The sequence below is a fragment of the Rhinoderma darwinii genome, chromosome 2 (genome assembly GCF_050947455.1).
Source record: "Rhinoderma darwinii isolate aRhiDar2 chromosome 2, aRhiDar2.hap1, whole genome shotgun sequence".
Lineage (NCBI taxonomy): Eukaryota > Metazoa > Chordata > Amphibia > Anura > Rhinodermatidae > Rhinoderma > Rhinoderma darwinii.
In genome coordinates, this window is record NC_134688.1 from 351,103,225 (window position 1) to 351,119,591 (window position 16,367).

Here is a 16,367-nt window from a genome sequence, read left to right on the forward strand (position 1 = left end):
AGTGGGAGAGCCTATCGCGGCCTGGTCTGTCGGAGTTAGCTCCGCCCCCTGTCCTTTATTACCTGCCCTGTTCTCCCCCTCAGTGCTTGTAATTCTTTTGGATTCCTGGCCCCACTGCTGCTTGCTCCAGCCTGCTTCTGCCGTGCTTCTGCCTTGCTGCAGTTCTGCTTGACCTGCTTTGCTTTGCCCCTGGCTTGCTTCTGTCTCCGTGCCCGCTCGGGTGTACTCACTTCGTCCTGGTCCTGACTGTTCGTTCGCCGCTCCGTTTCCTCGTGGCGTTCCGTGGCTACTGCCCCTTCCCTTGCGTGTTCCCTGTTTGTTTTCCCGTGCACTTAGACAGCGTAGGGACCGCCGCCCAGTTGTACCTCGTCGCCTAGGGCGGGTCGTTGCAAGTAGGCAGGGACAGGGCGGTGGGTAGATTAGGGCTCACTTTCCCTTCACCTCCTTCCTGCCATTACACTACCAGAAAACTATTTTTTTTTTATTATTTACTATGTTTAAACAGTAAAATATTTTTTCTTATTGACCCATTCCCGATCGCCCACTGTTTTCCTCCTGAACCCAGCTAAGATCGGAGAGATACGCTAGTATCCCCTATTAGGCGGCAGCTGAAGCCTGTGCTGGCCATAATAATAGAGCAGTGCTGTCCTGAGCAACTTTTTACACTTTGGCAAAAGTTGTATTTTTATTTTTTGGGGCACAGATGGGTCTTTAGGCCTCAAACACACTTCAGTGAAATGCTTCAGTATGTTATCCGTTTTTATGGCGGATAGCACACTGACCCATTCATTTCTATGAGGCCATGCACACTTCCGTTTTCTTTAACCGTGTGGCCAAAAGTAGAACAGGTCATATTCCTGTCTGTTTTTAGCAGATCATTTTCGGCCATTCTATTCATTAGGTCTGTTAAAACAACGGACCACACGCGGAAGGCATCCATGTGCAGTGCATGAGTCTTTAGGCCGGGTTCCCACATAGCGTAAATGCTGTGGAATTTCCGCAACGGAATTCTGTGCGGAAATTCCCCAGCATTTACAGTAGCAGTAAAGTGAATGAGATTTAGGAAATCTCATGCCCACGCTGTGGGGAAAAAAGCAGCGCAAATGTTAATAAATTGACCTGCGATGCAGAATTTAATTCCGCAGCATGTAAATTTATGCTGCGTTTTTGTTGATTTTCCTTTGAATTCAATGGGGATACAAAACCCGCAATACAAAGCCAAGTGTTGCGACTACTGCGGCGTATTCACAGCGATTACGCCGCAAAAATCGCAAATACGGAAAATAAAAAAAATCATATTTACCCAGAACGCCCTCCTCCTTCCTGCAGTCCGGCCTCCTGTAATGACGTTGCATCCCATGCGACCGCTGCAGCCAATCACAGGATGCAGTGGTCACATGGGCTGCGGCGTCATCCAGGGAGGCCGGACCGATGAACAACATCTACGTAAGCATGAGCGGTTTTTACGGCTGCTTTTCACAGTGGTAATTCCGTCCAAAAAAGGGTTTACGGTGCGGTTTTATGTGATGCGGTTTTCGGATGGAATGTACTGTGGTTTCCAGGTCGGATACGCTGCCTGGTTTTTACGCAGCGTATCCACCCCTTGGGAACCCGGCCTGAATGTGGTACCAAGACAGAACCAGTATCTTTTCATTTTTTATATTTGACATAGGGGAAAATGGGAAAAATAGGGAAAAAATGCAAAATTCCATATTTTGTTTCCTTTTGTAATTTAACTGGACAAATTTATGTGACAAAATAATCACCTTCTCTCCCGATGCCAAATATGTATAATTTTCCCCACCAAGATCATCGCTAACACTAAAAAACAATGTGGTATGAGGGATCTGTAAATGGGCGCAATATAACATAATTTGTGTGGATTTGATATAACATAGATTCTGTGATATGGATGCAATATTATACGTGTCCATGTGCACCCCTGTCACAAGACTGACTTTTTTTTATTATTATTGTTTATTTATTTATTTATTATTTTTGTTTATTTATTTATTTTTACTTTTTCCCCCCGTATCTGGAGAAAGCTGGGATAGCATGATGTGTATTAGGGCCTGTTCACATGAGCGTTTCCCTTCCGTTGAGGGGTTCCTTCTGAGGTTTCCGTCGGGTGAACCCATCAACAGAAAGGCAAATGGAAACCTTAGCTTCCGTTTGCATCACCATTGATCTCAATGGTGATGGAAACGTTGCTAAAGGTTTCCGTTTGTCACCGTTGTGACAGGGTTCCGTTGTGTTGATGGAATCAATAGCACAGTCGAAACTGCTGTGTCAATCACGGACAGCACATGGATGTGCGCCGTGTGTGGTCCGTTGTTTCCACACACCCATTGACTTTGTGTGGTGCGCAAAAACGCAGCAATATAGGACCTGCAGTGAGTTTCAACAATGCATGTCCTATCATATAGCCCTATTGAATTACATAGATCCAACGTTCGTGTGAATAAGGCCTTAGGTTAAGGCCACAAGGAGCAGCCCTGAACCGGCCGCGATGCGGCCAACAACCACGCTGGCACCACGTTTGGCGTGGCTGTCAAATAGCCTGTTAATAGATGTGCGTTATTGCGAGTAAAACGGCCTTTTACCTGTAAAATCATGTGATCATTAATTAATACATCCTTTATGGCCATCTGATTTTGCAAGTAAAGGGTTGTTTTACCCGTAATAATATGTTATTTGACAGGTGTGCCGAACATGTAGCCGGCGCAGTTGTTGACCGCTTTGAGGCCGGATCAAGGCCACTCTGTGCGGCCTTACCCTTAGTAGTAATCTGCATACAAAGCATTGCTGGGAGGACACAGATCATGTCGTCCCAGCATGCTCCTCTCCCCCATCAGACTCTTGCAAGCCTGTGACGTCATCGAGCTATCACGGCTTTCAATGGCAATGGACTGAATGTCTTAAGGAAGCTACCTGCATTCAGGTTCCATTGTAGAACACAGCGCTGTGTTTAGTGTATTTTGTGACAGGCAGCTGATTGTTTTAGCACCTTGTCACTTCAGAAGGATCGGACCGACACAGTGTTAGCACAAACTAGAGCACTATGCAGCGCGATCTGCTATTAAAAGGAATCATGTCTATTAACATCGCTGCAGCATGAGGTATATGCTACAGCAGCGTCAGGCTGGGTATACACTGCACGTTTTTGTCGGGCTTTTAGTATAAATTTTTTGGTTTTGTTCGATGAACTCCCATTGAGAGACATAGAAGTTTATCTACCTCAAAAAAGCACATGTTAAAAACACAACAAAAACGCACAATGTGAACCCAGCCTAAAAAGACAGATTGGCGACGTTAGAGGGATTAAGTGTTAACCACAAATGTATAGTGTATATTAATACTAATCCCTTTATCGCCTTAGAGCACCAGAAATACTAGGTATTAACCACCAGGAGTATAACAGTAATACTGTCATTAACCCTGAAACAACCTCTTGGAAATAAATTTGATATTATTTTTGTAGAATGTTGGCAAAGTCCAATTAATTGGGACAATTTTGCATCTCCTATATGTATGTATATAAACGTATGTGCATACCTCCCGACTTTTGAATTCGGAAAAGAGGGAGATTTTAAGCCACGCCCCTAACCACGCCCAATATTCCGCATTAACACATCAAATCACGGCCAGATCCTTCTGCAAATTCTCACTGCAGATCTCTAGACTGTCTGGATATTACAGATGTTATGGATCCAGTTAATTCGTCTTTAAGTTACTTTTCCTAACTTGGGTATAACATTTGCTCATCACGGCAGCAGCTGCAGGACAAACCAAAAGGCTGGGAACAATGAAAGTCAAGAGGGAGACCCTGTGGTGTATGACTTTTCAATTGACAGGTAGCACAGTTTTTTTCCAGTTGTGTAACTCTGCTACCGGTCAATGGAAAAATCATCCACCAGAGCCCCCCTGTAGATAGCTCCAGATACAGCCCCCCTGTAGATAGCTCCACACACAGCCCCCTGTAGATAGCGCCACACACAGCCCCCCTGTACATAGCGCCAGATACAGCCCCCCTGTACATAGCGCCAGATACAGCCCCCTGTAGATAGCGCCACACACAGCCTCCCTGTAGATAGCGCCACACACAGCCCTCCTGTACATAGCTCCAGACACAGCCCCCCTGTAGATAGCACCACACACAGCCCCCCTGTACATAGAGCCAGATACAGCCCCCCTGTACATAGCGCCAGACACAGGCCCCTGTACATAGCACCAGATACAGCCCCCCTGTACATAGATACACACACAGCCCCCCTGTAGATTGCTCCACACACAGCTCCCTTGAACATAGCACCAGATACAGCCCCCTGTAGATAGCTCCACACACAGCCTCCCTGTAGATAGCGCCACACACAGCCCCCCTGTACATAGCGCCAGACACAGCCCCCCTGTAGATAGCGCCACACACAGCCCCCCTGTACATAGCGCCAGATACAAGCCCCCTGTACATAGCACCACACACAGCCCCCTGTAGATAGCTCCAGACATAGCCCCCCCTGTAGACAGCTCCACACACAGTCCCTTGTAGATAGCTCCACACACAGCCCCCTGTAGATAGTTCCTGACACAGCCCTCCTGTAGATAGCTCCAGACACAGCCCCCCCTGTAGATAGCTCCACACACAATCCCCCAGTAGATAGATACACACACAGCCCCCCTGTAGGTAGCGCAACACAACCCCCTTATACTTTGTGCCACATTGCCGCCAGAGAGGGGAGCGGTAGAGGTAGCAGGCCCTACTGCTGCCACTCTCCGCTCTGCTTTGACGTCACTCACCGTCAGAAGAAGACAGGAGTCTTGCAGCGGCGTTCTCACTGGTGTCGATGCCGGCCCAGGAGTGGACCAGTCCAGTAACCTGACCGGTGAGGTCAGATGACAGGTCAGGTGACTGGACTGGTCCACTCCTGGGCTGGCATCGATCCCAGTGAGAACACCGCTGCAAGACTCCTGCCTTCTTCTGATCGCTGCTGCAGTCAGCAGCGATCAGCTGTTTTGATGCAGCGCCCAGCGGGAAATTTTGCAGACCGCCTGGGACGGCGGCACAGCAGTGAGAAATCGGGACTGTCCCTCCGGATCCGGGACAGTTGGGAGGTATGCTATGTGTAAAATAAGCACTCATCCAGTAATATCCTATAAGAATGATGCTACATGAGGCTTCTTTTCCACAACATGGCATCCTAAGGCCTTATTCACACGAACGTTTATTAAGTCCGTGATACGCGCGTGAAAATCATGCGCGTCTCACGGACCTATATTAGTCAATGGGGCTGTTCAGACTTTCACGCAGCGTATGTCCGCTGCGTAAAACTCACGACATGTCCTATACTTGGCGGTTTTTCGCGCATCACACACCCATTGAAGTCAATGGGTGCGTGAAAATTGCACACGGCACACGGAAGCACTTCCGTGTGCCGCGCGTGATTCGCGCTACAGTTGTAAAATAAATGAATGAAAACATAAAAGTACCTCCTGTTTTTATGTTTATAAACATAAAAACAGAGTGTCATAAGCATGGCATATGCATGAAAATCACGCAGCCACATAGCACATACTGATGACACACGCAACTGCAATGCGCAAAAAACGCAGTGTTTTTTTGCGTGCGCAATACGCATACGCTCGTGTGAATAAGGCCTAACACATACTTGTGATGTGAAAATATTCAAACTAGCTCTCCAGACTATTTGAATGCAAACATAATGTTCAGTTTTCTCATTCTACAAATTTATGTTGAACCAGTTGTACTAAAGGGTTTTTTATGGTTTCATTAAATAATGGCTTATTTAGACGAACGTGTAATACGTCCGTGCAACGCGCGTTATTTTCACGCGCCTCGCACGGACCTATGTTAGTCTATGGGGCCACGCAGACAGTCCGTGTGTCCGCTGCGTAAAACTCACGACATATCCGATATTTGTGCGTTGTTCGCGCATCACGTACCCATTGAAGTCAATGGGTGCGTGAAAATCATGCGCAGCACACGGAAGCACTTCCGTGACGCGCGTGATTCGCGCAACAGCAGTAAAAACTATGAATGTTTACAAACTTACAAACAGAGTGCCATAAGGGGCTGACACACGGAGCTGTCAAGTGCCTTTTGCGCGCGCAAAACACCACGTTCTTTTGCGCGCGCAAAACGCACACGCTCGTGTGAATCCGCCCTTTTTTTGCTGCAGATTTCTGTGACAAATTTATTGTTTTTTTTAGATCCAACTGCAGATTTGCTTTTGCAGAAACTCTGCATTGTATCCTATGTGTGGAAACATCGTAATACAGTACCAGCAAAGTAAGGGTATGTTCACACGCAGTGTTTTCAGACGTAATTCGGGCGTTTTACGCCTCGAATTACGCCTGAAAAAACGCCCCTAATACGCCTACAAACATCTGTCCATTGCTTTCGATGGGAATTACGATGTTCTGTTCCCACGAGCCTTTATTTTACGCGTCGCTGTCAAAATACGGCGAGTAAAATGACGGCTCGTCAAAAGAAGTGCAGGACACTTCTTGGGATGTTTTTGGAGGTGTTTTTCATTGACTCCATTGAAAAAAGCTCCAAAAACGGCCGTAAAATACGCAGTGAAAAACGCGAGTTGTTAAAAAAACATCTAAAAATCAGGAGCTGTTTTCACCTGAAAACAGCTCCGTATTTTCAGACGCTTCTGCTCACTGCATGTGAACAAACCCTAAAAGTGATTTCAATTAATCTCATAAACAAGTTGTATAATTTTTCTGCATGTAAATTGACCTGCAGTGCGTATTTTGAAATCCACAGCATGTAAATTTTTTATCTTGCTTTTTCGTCTTAGAATTATATCTGACAAATTTATATAAAAAAACCACACCAAAATCTGCAGCATAAAATCTGCGCAACAAAATGTAAAAAAAACGCACCTAAAACGCATAAAAAGTGCACCAGTAAGGCCTCATGCACACGACCGTAGCCATGTGCGTGGTCCGTATTTACGGCACGGACGGGCCACAGCCATCCGCAATGACGGACCGTGCACACACAAGTTGTGCATTGACTTCAAGGAGCCCGGACCGCAATTGTGGTCCGCAAAATTACATGTCCTATTTTTTGGGCGGTCCGGGCTCCGGAAAATGCACGCACCGTGGAAACCACGGTTGTGTGCGTTGGCCCATAGGATATAATGTGCCATATACTATCCGCAAATGCGGATAGTATGCGGACGCAAATGCACGGTCGTGTGCATGAGGCCTGAGTATGGAATTATCAGTGTTTATCTGCAGCTTTGATGACGATTTTCTGCACCAAATTATGCCACGTGTTTATGTAGCCTTAGGCCTTATTCACACGAACGTGTAATACGTCCGTGGTACGCACGTGATTTTCACACGCGTCGCACGGACCTATGTTAGTGAATGGGGCCGTTCAGACTGTCAGGGATTTTCACGCAGCGTAAAACTCACGACATGTCCTATACTTGCCCGTGTCTCACGCAGCACGCACCCATTGAAGTCAATCGGTGCATGCAAATCGCGCACGGCACACGGAAGCACTTCCGTGTGACGCATGTGATTCGCACTACAGCTGGTAAAGAAGAGAAGAGAAACATAAAATCCCCTCCTTCTTTACTGTGTCGTCACATCAAAAGGGAGTGTCATAATGAAATCACGCAGCCACGCACCATATACACATGTCACACTGAACTTTTGCGCTCGCAAAACGCTGCTGTTTTGCGTGCGCAAAACTGACACGTTTGTGTGAATAAGGCCTTAGGGTATGTTCACACGCAAACTCAAAAACGTCTGAAAATACGGAGCCCTTGAAAACAGCTCCTGATTTTCAGACATTTATTAAGCCACTCGCGATTCTCTTGGGGTTTTTACGGCCGTTTTTGGAGCTGTTTTCTATAGAGTCTATGAAAAACGGCTCCAAAAACGTCCCAAGAAGTGACCTGCACTTCTTTTTCGCTGCCGTTTTTTTACGCAGCCGTTTTTCAAAATGGCCGCGTAAAAAATTGCCTATAGGAACAGAACGCCGTTTTTCCCATTGAAATCAATAAGCAGATGTTTGGAAGCGTTCTGCTTCCGATTTTTCGGCCTTTTTTCGGCCGTTTACAGCCCGAAAAACGGCTGAAAATAGGCCGTGTGAACATACCCTTAGTGTCTGATACAACAAGGTGTTGCTTACACAAGTACTTATCACAAGAGAGAGCTCTAATATCATTGTGTCACTTGGACATGTTCAAGACATATATTGCATTCCAGATGTTTCCATTCACTGACAGCAAACATAGATTATCTTGTGTTAAACACAACATATATGAAAAAGTTGCAAATCTTTTTATTACACAATGAATACACTTAGTTTACATGTAACATATTTAAGTAAAAAAATTTGAAAAAAAAGCAAACGAAAAAAAAAAATTACCAGAATTGTCATTGCCTATTGACTACAGGGATACGTGTCATGTTATGTGAAGAGAGTGCATTTGTGGGTATTCTTAGATAAGGGGTGGCCTTAAAATCTTGTTCTTCTCTTTGTTGGTCAAGAAGGTTTTACAGTTTTAGGAACATGTCCTACAGATGTCTTATGACCAAACTAATTTCACCACAAATTGTATATTTTTTGAATTACTTAATTTTTATTAAAGATCAAGTTTAGAAGATGACGAAGACTAGGTTCATGGAAATAGCACAAACAAGAGTTAACTGATCGGCAGTATCTCTTTCAGCACCCTCGACAGTGCATTCCGATCACCATATCGAGTAACCTGTTTAAAAAAAAAGAGGTTCGTACTTACCGAGAACTTCCCGGCCGTTACCTTGGTGACGCGTCCTTGGTGACGCGTCCTTGGTGACGCGCCTCTCTTGACATCTGGCCCCACCTCCCTGGATGACGCGGCAGTCCATGTGACCGCTGCAGCCTGTGCTTGGCTTGTGATTGGCTGTAGCTGTCACTTGGACCGAATTGTCATCCCGGGAGGTTAGACTGGAGGAAGAAGCCGGGAGTTATCGGTAAGTCAGAACTTTTTTTTTTTTTACACGTTCACGTGTATTGGAATCGGAAGTCACTGTCCAGGGTGCTGAACCAGTTTAACTCTTTCAGCACCCTGCACAGTGACTGTCTCAAGCCGGGTTCGGTCAAAACGAGTTCGGCCGAACCCGGTAAAGTTCGGTTCGCTCATGTCTAAGACACTCCGTTCGGATGTTTGTAAACAGAAAAGCACGTGGTGCTTTTCTGTTTACATTCAGTTTGACAGCTCTTGCGCGAATCACGCAGTTCGCACGGAAGTGCTTCCGTGCGACCTTCGTGGTTTTCATGCACCCATTGACTTCAATGGGTGCGTGATGCGCGAAAAACGCACGATTATAGAACATGTCGTGAGTTTTACGCAACGCACTCGCGCTGCGCAAAATTCACGCATCGTCTGCACTGCCCGATAGAGTAATATAGGTGCGTACGACACGCGTGAAAAGCACGCACGTCGCACGCGCGTATATTACGCTCGTGTAAATGAGGCCTAAGGGTATGTTCACACGAGGGCGTCCGTAACGGCTGAAATTACGGGGATGTTTCAGCCTGAAAACATCCCCGTAATTTCAGCCGTAACGGCATGTGCAGGCGCTTGAACGCCGCGTCCATTACGGACGTAATTGGCACTGCTATTCATTGGAGTCAATGAATAACGGCTCCAATTACGGCCAAAGAAGTGACAGGTCACTTCTTTGACGCGGGCGTCTATTTACGCGCCGTCATTTGACAGCGGCGCGTAAATTACGCCTCGTGTGAACAGACAAACGTCTGCCCATTGCTTTCAATGGGCAGATGTTTGTCAGCGCTATTGAGGTGCTATTTTCGGACGTAATTCGGGGCAAAAATTACGTCCGTAATTAGTGCGTGTGAACATACCCTAAGGGCTTATTCAGACGAACGTGATATACGTCCGTGCAACGCGCCTGACTTTCATGCGCCTCGCACGGACCTATATTAGTCAATGGGTCCGTTCAGACAGTCAGTGATTTTTACGCAGCGTGCGTCCGCTGCGTAGAACTCACGACATGTCCTATATTTGTGCATTTTTCGCGCATCACGCACCCATTGAAGTCAGTGGATGCGTGAAAATCACGCGCAGCACACGGAAGCACTTCCGTTTGACGCGCGTGATTCGCGCAAGAGCAGTAAAAAGTATGAATGAAAACAGAAAAGCACCAGGAGGACGGATATATCCGTCCTGTGATGGCGCGGGTACTGCCACTGTACCCACGCGATCAGCGGCAGGAGCACGGCTGTTATACACAGCCTGGCTCCTGCTGCAACTGCCGGAATTGAAGCGCGCTCCGATTCCGGCAGTTTAACCCATTAAATGCTGCTGTCAATAGTGACAGCGACATCTAATGTGTTTGACAGAGGGAGGGAGCTCCCTCTGTCACCCCATCGGCGCCCCCGCAAACAAATCGCAGGTCGCCGTCGGGTTTCCATGGCAGCCGGGGGCCTAACAAAGACCCCCAGGTCTGCCTTCAGCAAATGCCTGTTAGGCGATGCCGGAGGCATGACCTAACAGATTGCCTGTCAGATTTAGGCCTGATTTACACGAGCATGTGCGTTTTGTGCACGCAAAAAATGCGGCGTTTTGCATGCGCAAAAGGCACTTAACAGCTGCGTGTGTCATCAGTGTATGATGCGCAGCTGCGTGATTTTCGCTCAGCCGCCATCATTATGACACTCCGTTTGGATGTTTGTAAACAGAAAAGCACGTGGTGCTTTTCTGTTTACATTCAGAGTTTGACAGCTGTTGCGCAAATCACGCAGTTCGCACGGAATTGCTTCCGTGCGACCTGCGTGGTTTTCATGCACCCATTGACTTCAATGGGTGCATGATGCGCGAACAGCGCACAAAGATAGGAGATGTCGTGAGTTTTTTTCAGCACACTCACACTGAGCAAAACTCACGGACTGTCTGCACGGCCCCATAGACTAATATAAGTGCATACGACACGCGTGAAAAGCACGCGCGTATATCACGCTCGCCTAAATGATGCCTCACACTGACAGGCAATAATGCTTTGGTATACTAAGTATACCAAAGCATTATATATTCGATCGGCAGATCGCATAGTGAAGTCCCCTGGTGGGACTAAAAAAAAAATGTAAATCAGTTAAATAAAGTTTGTGAAAAAAAAAAAAAATTATAGTCAAAATCAAATAAAACTACTTTTTTTGCCCAAAAAGTGGTTTTATTTAGTAAAAGTGTCAAAACAAATCACACATACACATATATGGTATCCCCGCGATCGTAACGACTTGAACAATAAAATGAACACATTAATTAAACCGCCGGATGAACGGCATCCAAAAAAAAACGCAAAAAACAATGGCAAAATTATTTTCTCCCATTCCCCCCATAAAAAATTTCATAAAAGTTAATATATAAGTCCTATTTACCCCAAAATGGTACTAATGAAATCTACACATTGGCCCGCAAAACTCAAGCCCACATACGGCCACATTGACGAAAAAATAAAAAATTACGTCTCTTGGAATGCGGCGATGCAAAAACAAGTAATTTTTTCTAAATGGGTTTTTATTGTGCAAATGTAGGAAAACCTTTAAAACCTTTACATATTTGGTATCCCCATAATCGTGCCGACCCATAGAATAAAGTTAACATGTTATTTAACATGTTATTTACGCTGCATAGTAAACGGCGTAAATTTATAACGTGAAAATCAATGCTGGAATAGCTGCTTATTTTCAATTCTCTCCTAAAAGAAAGTTAATAAAAGTTAATCAATATATTATAAGCATCTAAAAACGGTACAATTACAAAATACAACTCGTCCCGCAAAAAAACAAGCCCTTATACGGCTATGTCGACGGAATAAAAAAAAAGTTACGAATCTTGGAATGCGACCGTGAAAAAACAAAAAATAATCCTTGGTCATTAACGTGCAAAATGGCCCGGTCATTAAGGGGTTAAAAAAACGTCCGCGAAAGAGAAGTGCATGTCACTTCTTCAGCAGTTTTTGGAGCCGTTTTTCATAGACTCTATAGAAAAACAGCTCCAAAAACGGGCATAAAGAAACGCAGCGAAAATCGCGAGTGGCTTAAAAAACATCTGAAAATCAGGAGCTGTTTTGCCTTGAAAACAGCTTCGTATTTTCAGACGTTTTTAATTTTGTGTGTGCACATACCCTAAGGGTATGTTCACACGGCCAAATTTCAGACGTATACGAGGCGTATTTTGCCTCGTTTTACGTCTGAAAATAGGGCTACAATACGTCGGCAAACATCTGCCCATTCATTTGAATGGGTTTGCCGACGTACTGTGCAGACGACCTGTTATTTACGCGTCGTCGTTTGACAGCTGTCAAACGACGACGCGTAAAAATACAGCCTCGTCAAAAGAAGTGCAGGACACTTCTTGGGACGTTTTTGGAGCTGTATTCTCATAGACTCCAATGAAAACAGCTCCAAAAACGGACGTAAAAAACGCCGCGAAAACGGCGCGAAAAACGCCGCGAAAAATGCGAGTTGGTAAAAAAACGTCTGAAAAACAGGGTCTGTTTTCCCTTGAAAACAGCTCTGGATTTTCAGACGTTTTTGTTGACTACGTGTGAACATACCCTAAGGGTATGTTCACACGACAGCGTCCGTAACGGCTGAAATTACGGGGATGTTTCCACCTGAAAACATCCCCGTAATTTCAGCCGTAACGGCATGTGCAGGCGCTTGAACGCCGCGTCCATTATGGACGTAATTGGCGCTGCTATTCATTGGAGTCAATGAGTAACGGCTCCAATTACGGCCAAAGAAGTGACAGGTCACTTCTTTGACGCGGGCGTCTATTTACGCGCCGTCATTTGACAGCGGTGCGTAAATATACGCCTCGTGTGAACAGACAAACGTCTGCCCATTGCTTTCAATGGGCAGATGTTTGTCAACGCTATTGAGGCGCTATTTTCGGACGTAATTCTGGGCAAAAACGCCCGAATTACGTCCGTAATTAGTGCGTGTGAACATACCCGAAGGCCTCATGTACCTACAGAAATTCTCTGGCAATTTAAACTGCATCAAAAAAGGCTACTAAAAACGCCAGTGTTACTAAAATGTAACATGCAGGGGGTTTTTTATTATGTTTTTAGTGGTGTTTTCATTTAATGTCATTTTATAAATGCTTTTTTTGTGGTGTTCTATAGAGAAGCATATGGAAAAAGAAGCATATGGAAAAACAGCCATACCCAGAGCATGCTGGGTTTGGAAAAAAAAATGCCACTGACCACAAAATTGAATCAAAAAGACCACAATCCAAAGTGCAGTTGTTTGTAGTACATTTTTCATTTTACAGAAAAACGGTTAAAAAAACCTTACATTAAAAACGCTGTGGAAATTTAGCAAACAGAAGTGAATTAGGCAATCCAGCCTAATTGAAAAATGCCACAAAAACACAATTTTGAATAACACTGGTGTCTTTAGAAGCATTATTTGATGCTACAAAAATTGTGTGTGTGAAAAAGGCCTTAACCAGTGGTCCGAATAAAGCAATGGTGGAAATGTCACATATGCTCAGGTCAGACATTTCAGCTTCTGTCAGGGATTAGTACCTGGGTCTCCTGTAAATATCTGTGTGTCCTTATTGCTCTCAGAGCACATTTAATCACTTAACCAGTTCTAACCCCAATTTTATTCCATGTTTAAACCCATGTATGTACATAGATATCTGCCTGCTTGCTTTATTTCTTTTCATTTGGGAAAAATCTGAAGTAAATCCTCTAGCAATTCATACAAAACAAGAATAGTTGGGTTTTAGTTTTTTGAAAAGCAAAGCAATTCCGTTTTAAGCATTTAAGACTTAAGGGGAAAACTTACCCCATTTTTATCGAAAGCTCTGAACATGTGTTCCACATAGTCTGCTGCTTCTTGGTTGTCTGCCACTCCAAAAAAACGCTTAAATTCATGCATAAAAAGAGTCCCACTGGGGCATTCTACAACAAACTTCTTATACCATTCCTGCAGCTCAGCCACATCTATTTCCACCCTGTCAGACTCCTCACTGAGGTGCTGCCCCATCTTCATAAATTCCTTCTACCGCACTCACTCTTCTCAGTCTCAGTCTCTCCGTGTTCGCTGAATGACCCTATGACCTTATGTTTGCCTTCAAAAATGAGCCAATATTAATATGGCGCCACCCATACAGCTTTGTTGCCCTGCCTCCACAAACCACATTCCAAGGGTTTCTGTCTTGTGGAATGGCGAAGATAGAGAATAAAGGTCCGATTGTTGTTTTCCTCGATTTGCAAGAAAAAAAAATGTAAAAGCTTCTATATGGGTGTACGACAAAAAACATCTGTTAGAAAATATGAAAATATTTAAAATGTTCTGGAGGCACCCAATTTCTTTAGATTTCTTCTTTCTTGAGTTAGACTGGATTTTGTAAATTCACATACAATCCATTCATGCTCAATATGTCCTCCAGGAAGTGTGTTTCTTGATCCATCCCTTGTCATTGAAATCAGAAATTGGCGTTAGCCCGGTGTGCCACTTTCAGTAGTTACGTGCCTATTCCTAGATAATGCTCTATCTGATCTGCAGAAGGAGACAATGGAGAGGGCAGACTCCATTAGACTAATAACAACATGTGTTGTCAGATCGGGATAAGAAGATCTAAGATCATTAGAAGATTCCCACAAGGACTTAGATGTTCTCATGTCACGCCTCTATTAAAGGTACAGCACAGCCTATGAGTTGCTAGAATGTAGTATATGTATAATAGTGAATTATATTTGTAGAATCACTTTTTAAATCAGTGAGGCAATATGATGGGAAATGCTCATGTGGTCAATACATATGACGTTCACATTGTAAAGTTGTTTCAATGTTTCTGAAATTAAAACTTTAGGGGAGTAAAGGTACCACAGGGACAGGCAACTGTGGCTTCCATGGAGAAGGACTGTGCCCATGGTCAGTGTGAACATATGCAGAGCTCACCTCTCTAGAAGCTCTGCAACTATACTGAGGGTTGTACCCACCTTGTTTCCTTTGAGGAATGGGGAGCAAAGGGCAATAACAAGTACTGGGCCCTCTTGTCCTGAGCTGGATGGTGTCATTGCATACAAGAGTTCCTATTTTGACTCTTACTATGGGGCCAACTTCTCTATGTATAGAGAGAGATATACAGAGATGTTTTTCCTAAACTTTATTGTATCTTTGAGATTTTCACATGTCATTATGAGAAACCCTGCCACCATTCAGTGTGCCTTCTGTTACAATTATACTTAATCACAGAAACAGGCTGTACATCCTGATACCAGGGCAGGTTAAAACACCAGTTCCAAGCAGAATGCAAACAAGCCACAATGTTATATGACGCAGGTCATGAAGGGGCAAAATACTGATGAACAGCCATTCTCACATATACCATTTAGGAGGGTGGTGGCTGCTTAGTATTATCACTGCACAAAGATACGGCTTCTATAAGGTGCCAGTCACACACCTGTGTGTAGTTCACCATGCTGGATTACAGTCCCCTGGTCACACCCATACTAATAGGTCAGGTAAACTGCCTGACACCTGCTAATGGTTTATTCATACATTGCAGTTAAAGAGACTCTGTCACCAGATTATAAATGCCCTGTCTCCTACATAATCTGATCGGCGCTGTAATGTAGATAACAGTGGTTTTTATTTTTAAAAATTATAATTTTTGAGCAAGTTATGAACAATTTTAGATTTTTTTCTAATTAGTTTCTTAATAGAAACTAGTGAATAGACATTGCCTCCAGGCAGGACGTGATGTCTACACTCCTGACACTTCGGTAAAGTTTGTGTGGGACTTAATCACGCGAGATCACGCTGTGCTGTGTGAGTAAGTCCCACAAAAACTTTTTACGAAGTGTCGGGAGTGTGAATAGACATCGCGTCCTGCCTGGAGGCAATGTCTATTCACTCTCAAGACACTTCAGTAAAGTTAATGTGGGTGTATGTGACAGCACAGTGTGATGTTGCGAGATCATGCTGTGCTGAGTACAAATGGACATGAATGGAGAGAAGAGTATGAAACTAATTGGTCACTGATTGCTCAGCGTCATACACTTCTCTTTACAACGCCCACTTGGTAAAAAGGTAAAAAAAAAATCCGCCCAGTTGACTATTAAGAAACGAATGAAAGAGATCTCCCCAGTTTGTTGGAGGTGTCATAAAGCCCCGGGAACATATTTACATTTGTGGTGGGAGTGTGAGAAAATCTCTCCCTTCTGGGCTGAGATAGAAAATGTCCTCAACACTATAACTCAGTCCTCTATTGCCATTTCCCCTCGTGTAGTGTTTCTTAATCTGTGGCCAACATTCCCCAGGGGGCCCCCAGGGAGCTATGGTCACATCTCTT

General features: G+C 44.5%; 1 protein-coding gene across 1 annotated transcript in view; it reads right to left on the reverse strand.

Moving 5' to 3' along the window:
- The window catches only part of GUCA1B (guanylate cyclase activator 1B), a 54,318-nt gene extending 40,265 nt beyond the window's left edge, over nucleotides 1–14,053 (reverse strand). The window contains exon 1 of the mRNA XM_075850695.1: nucleotides 13,853–14,053. Coding sequence (XP_075706810.1) covers nucleotides 13,853–14,053 — 201 coding nt within the window. The remainder of the gene's footprint in view (nucleotides 1–13,852) is intronic.
- Between the last annotated feature and the right edge of the window lie 2,314 nt (nucleotides 14,054–16,367).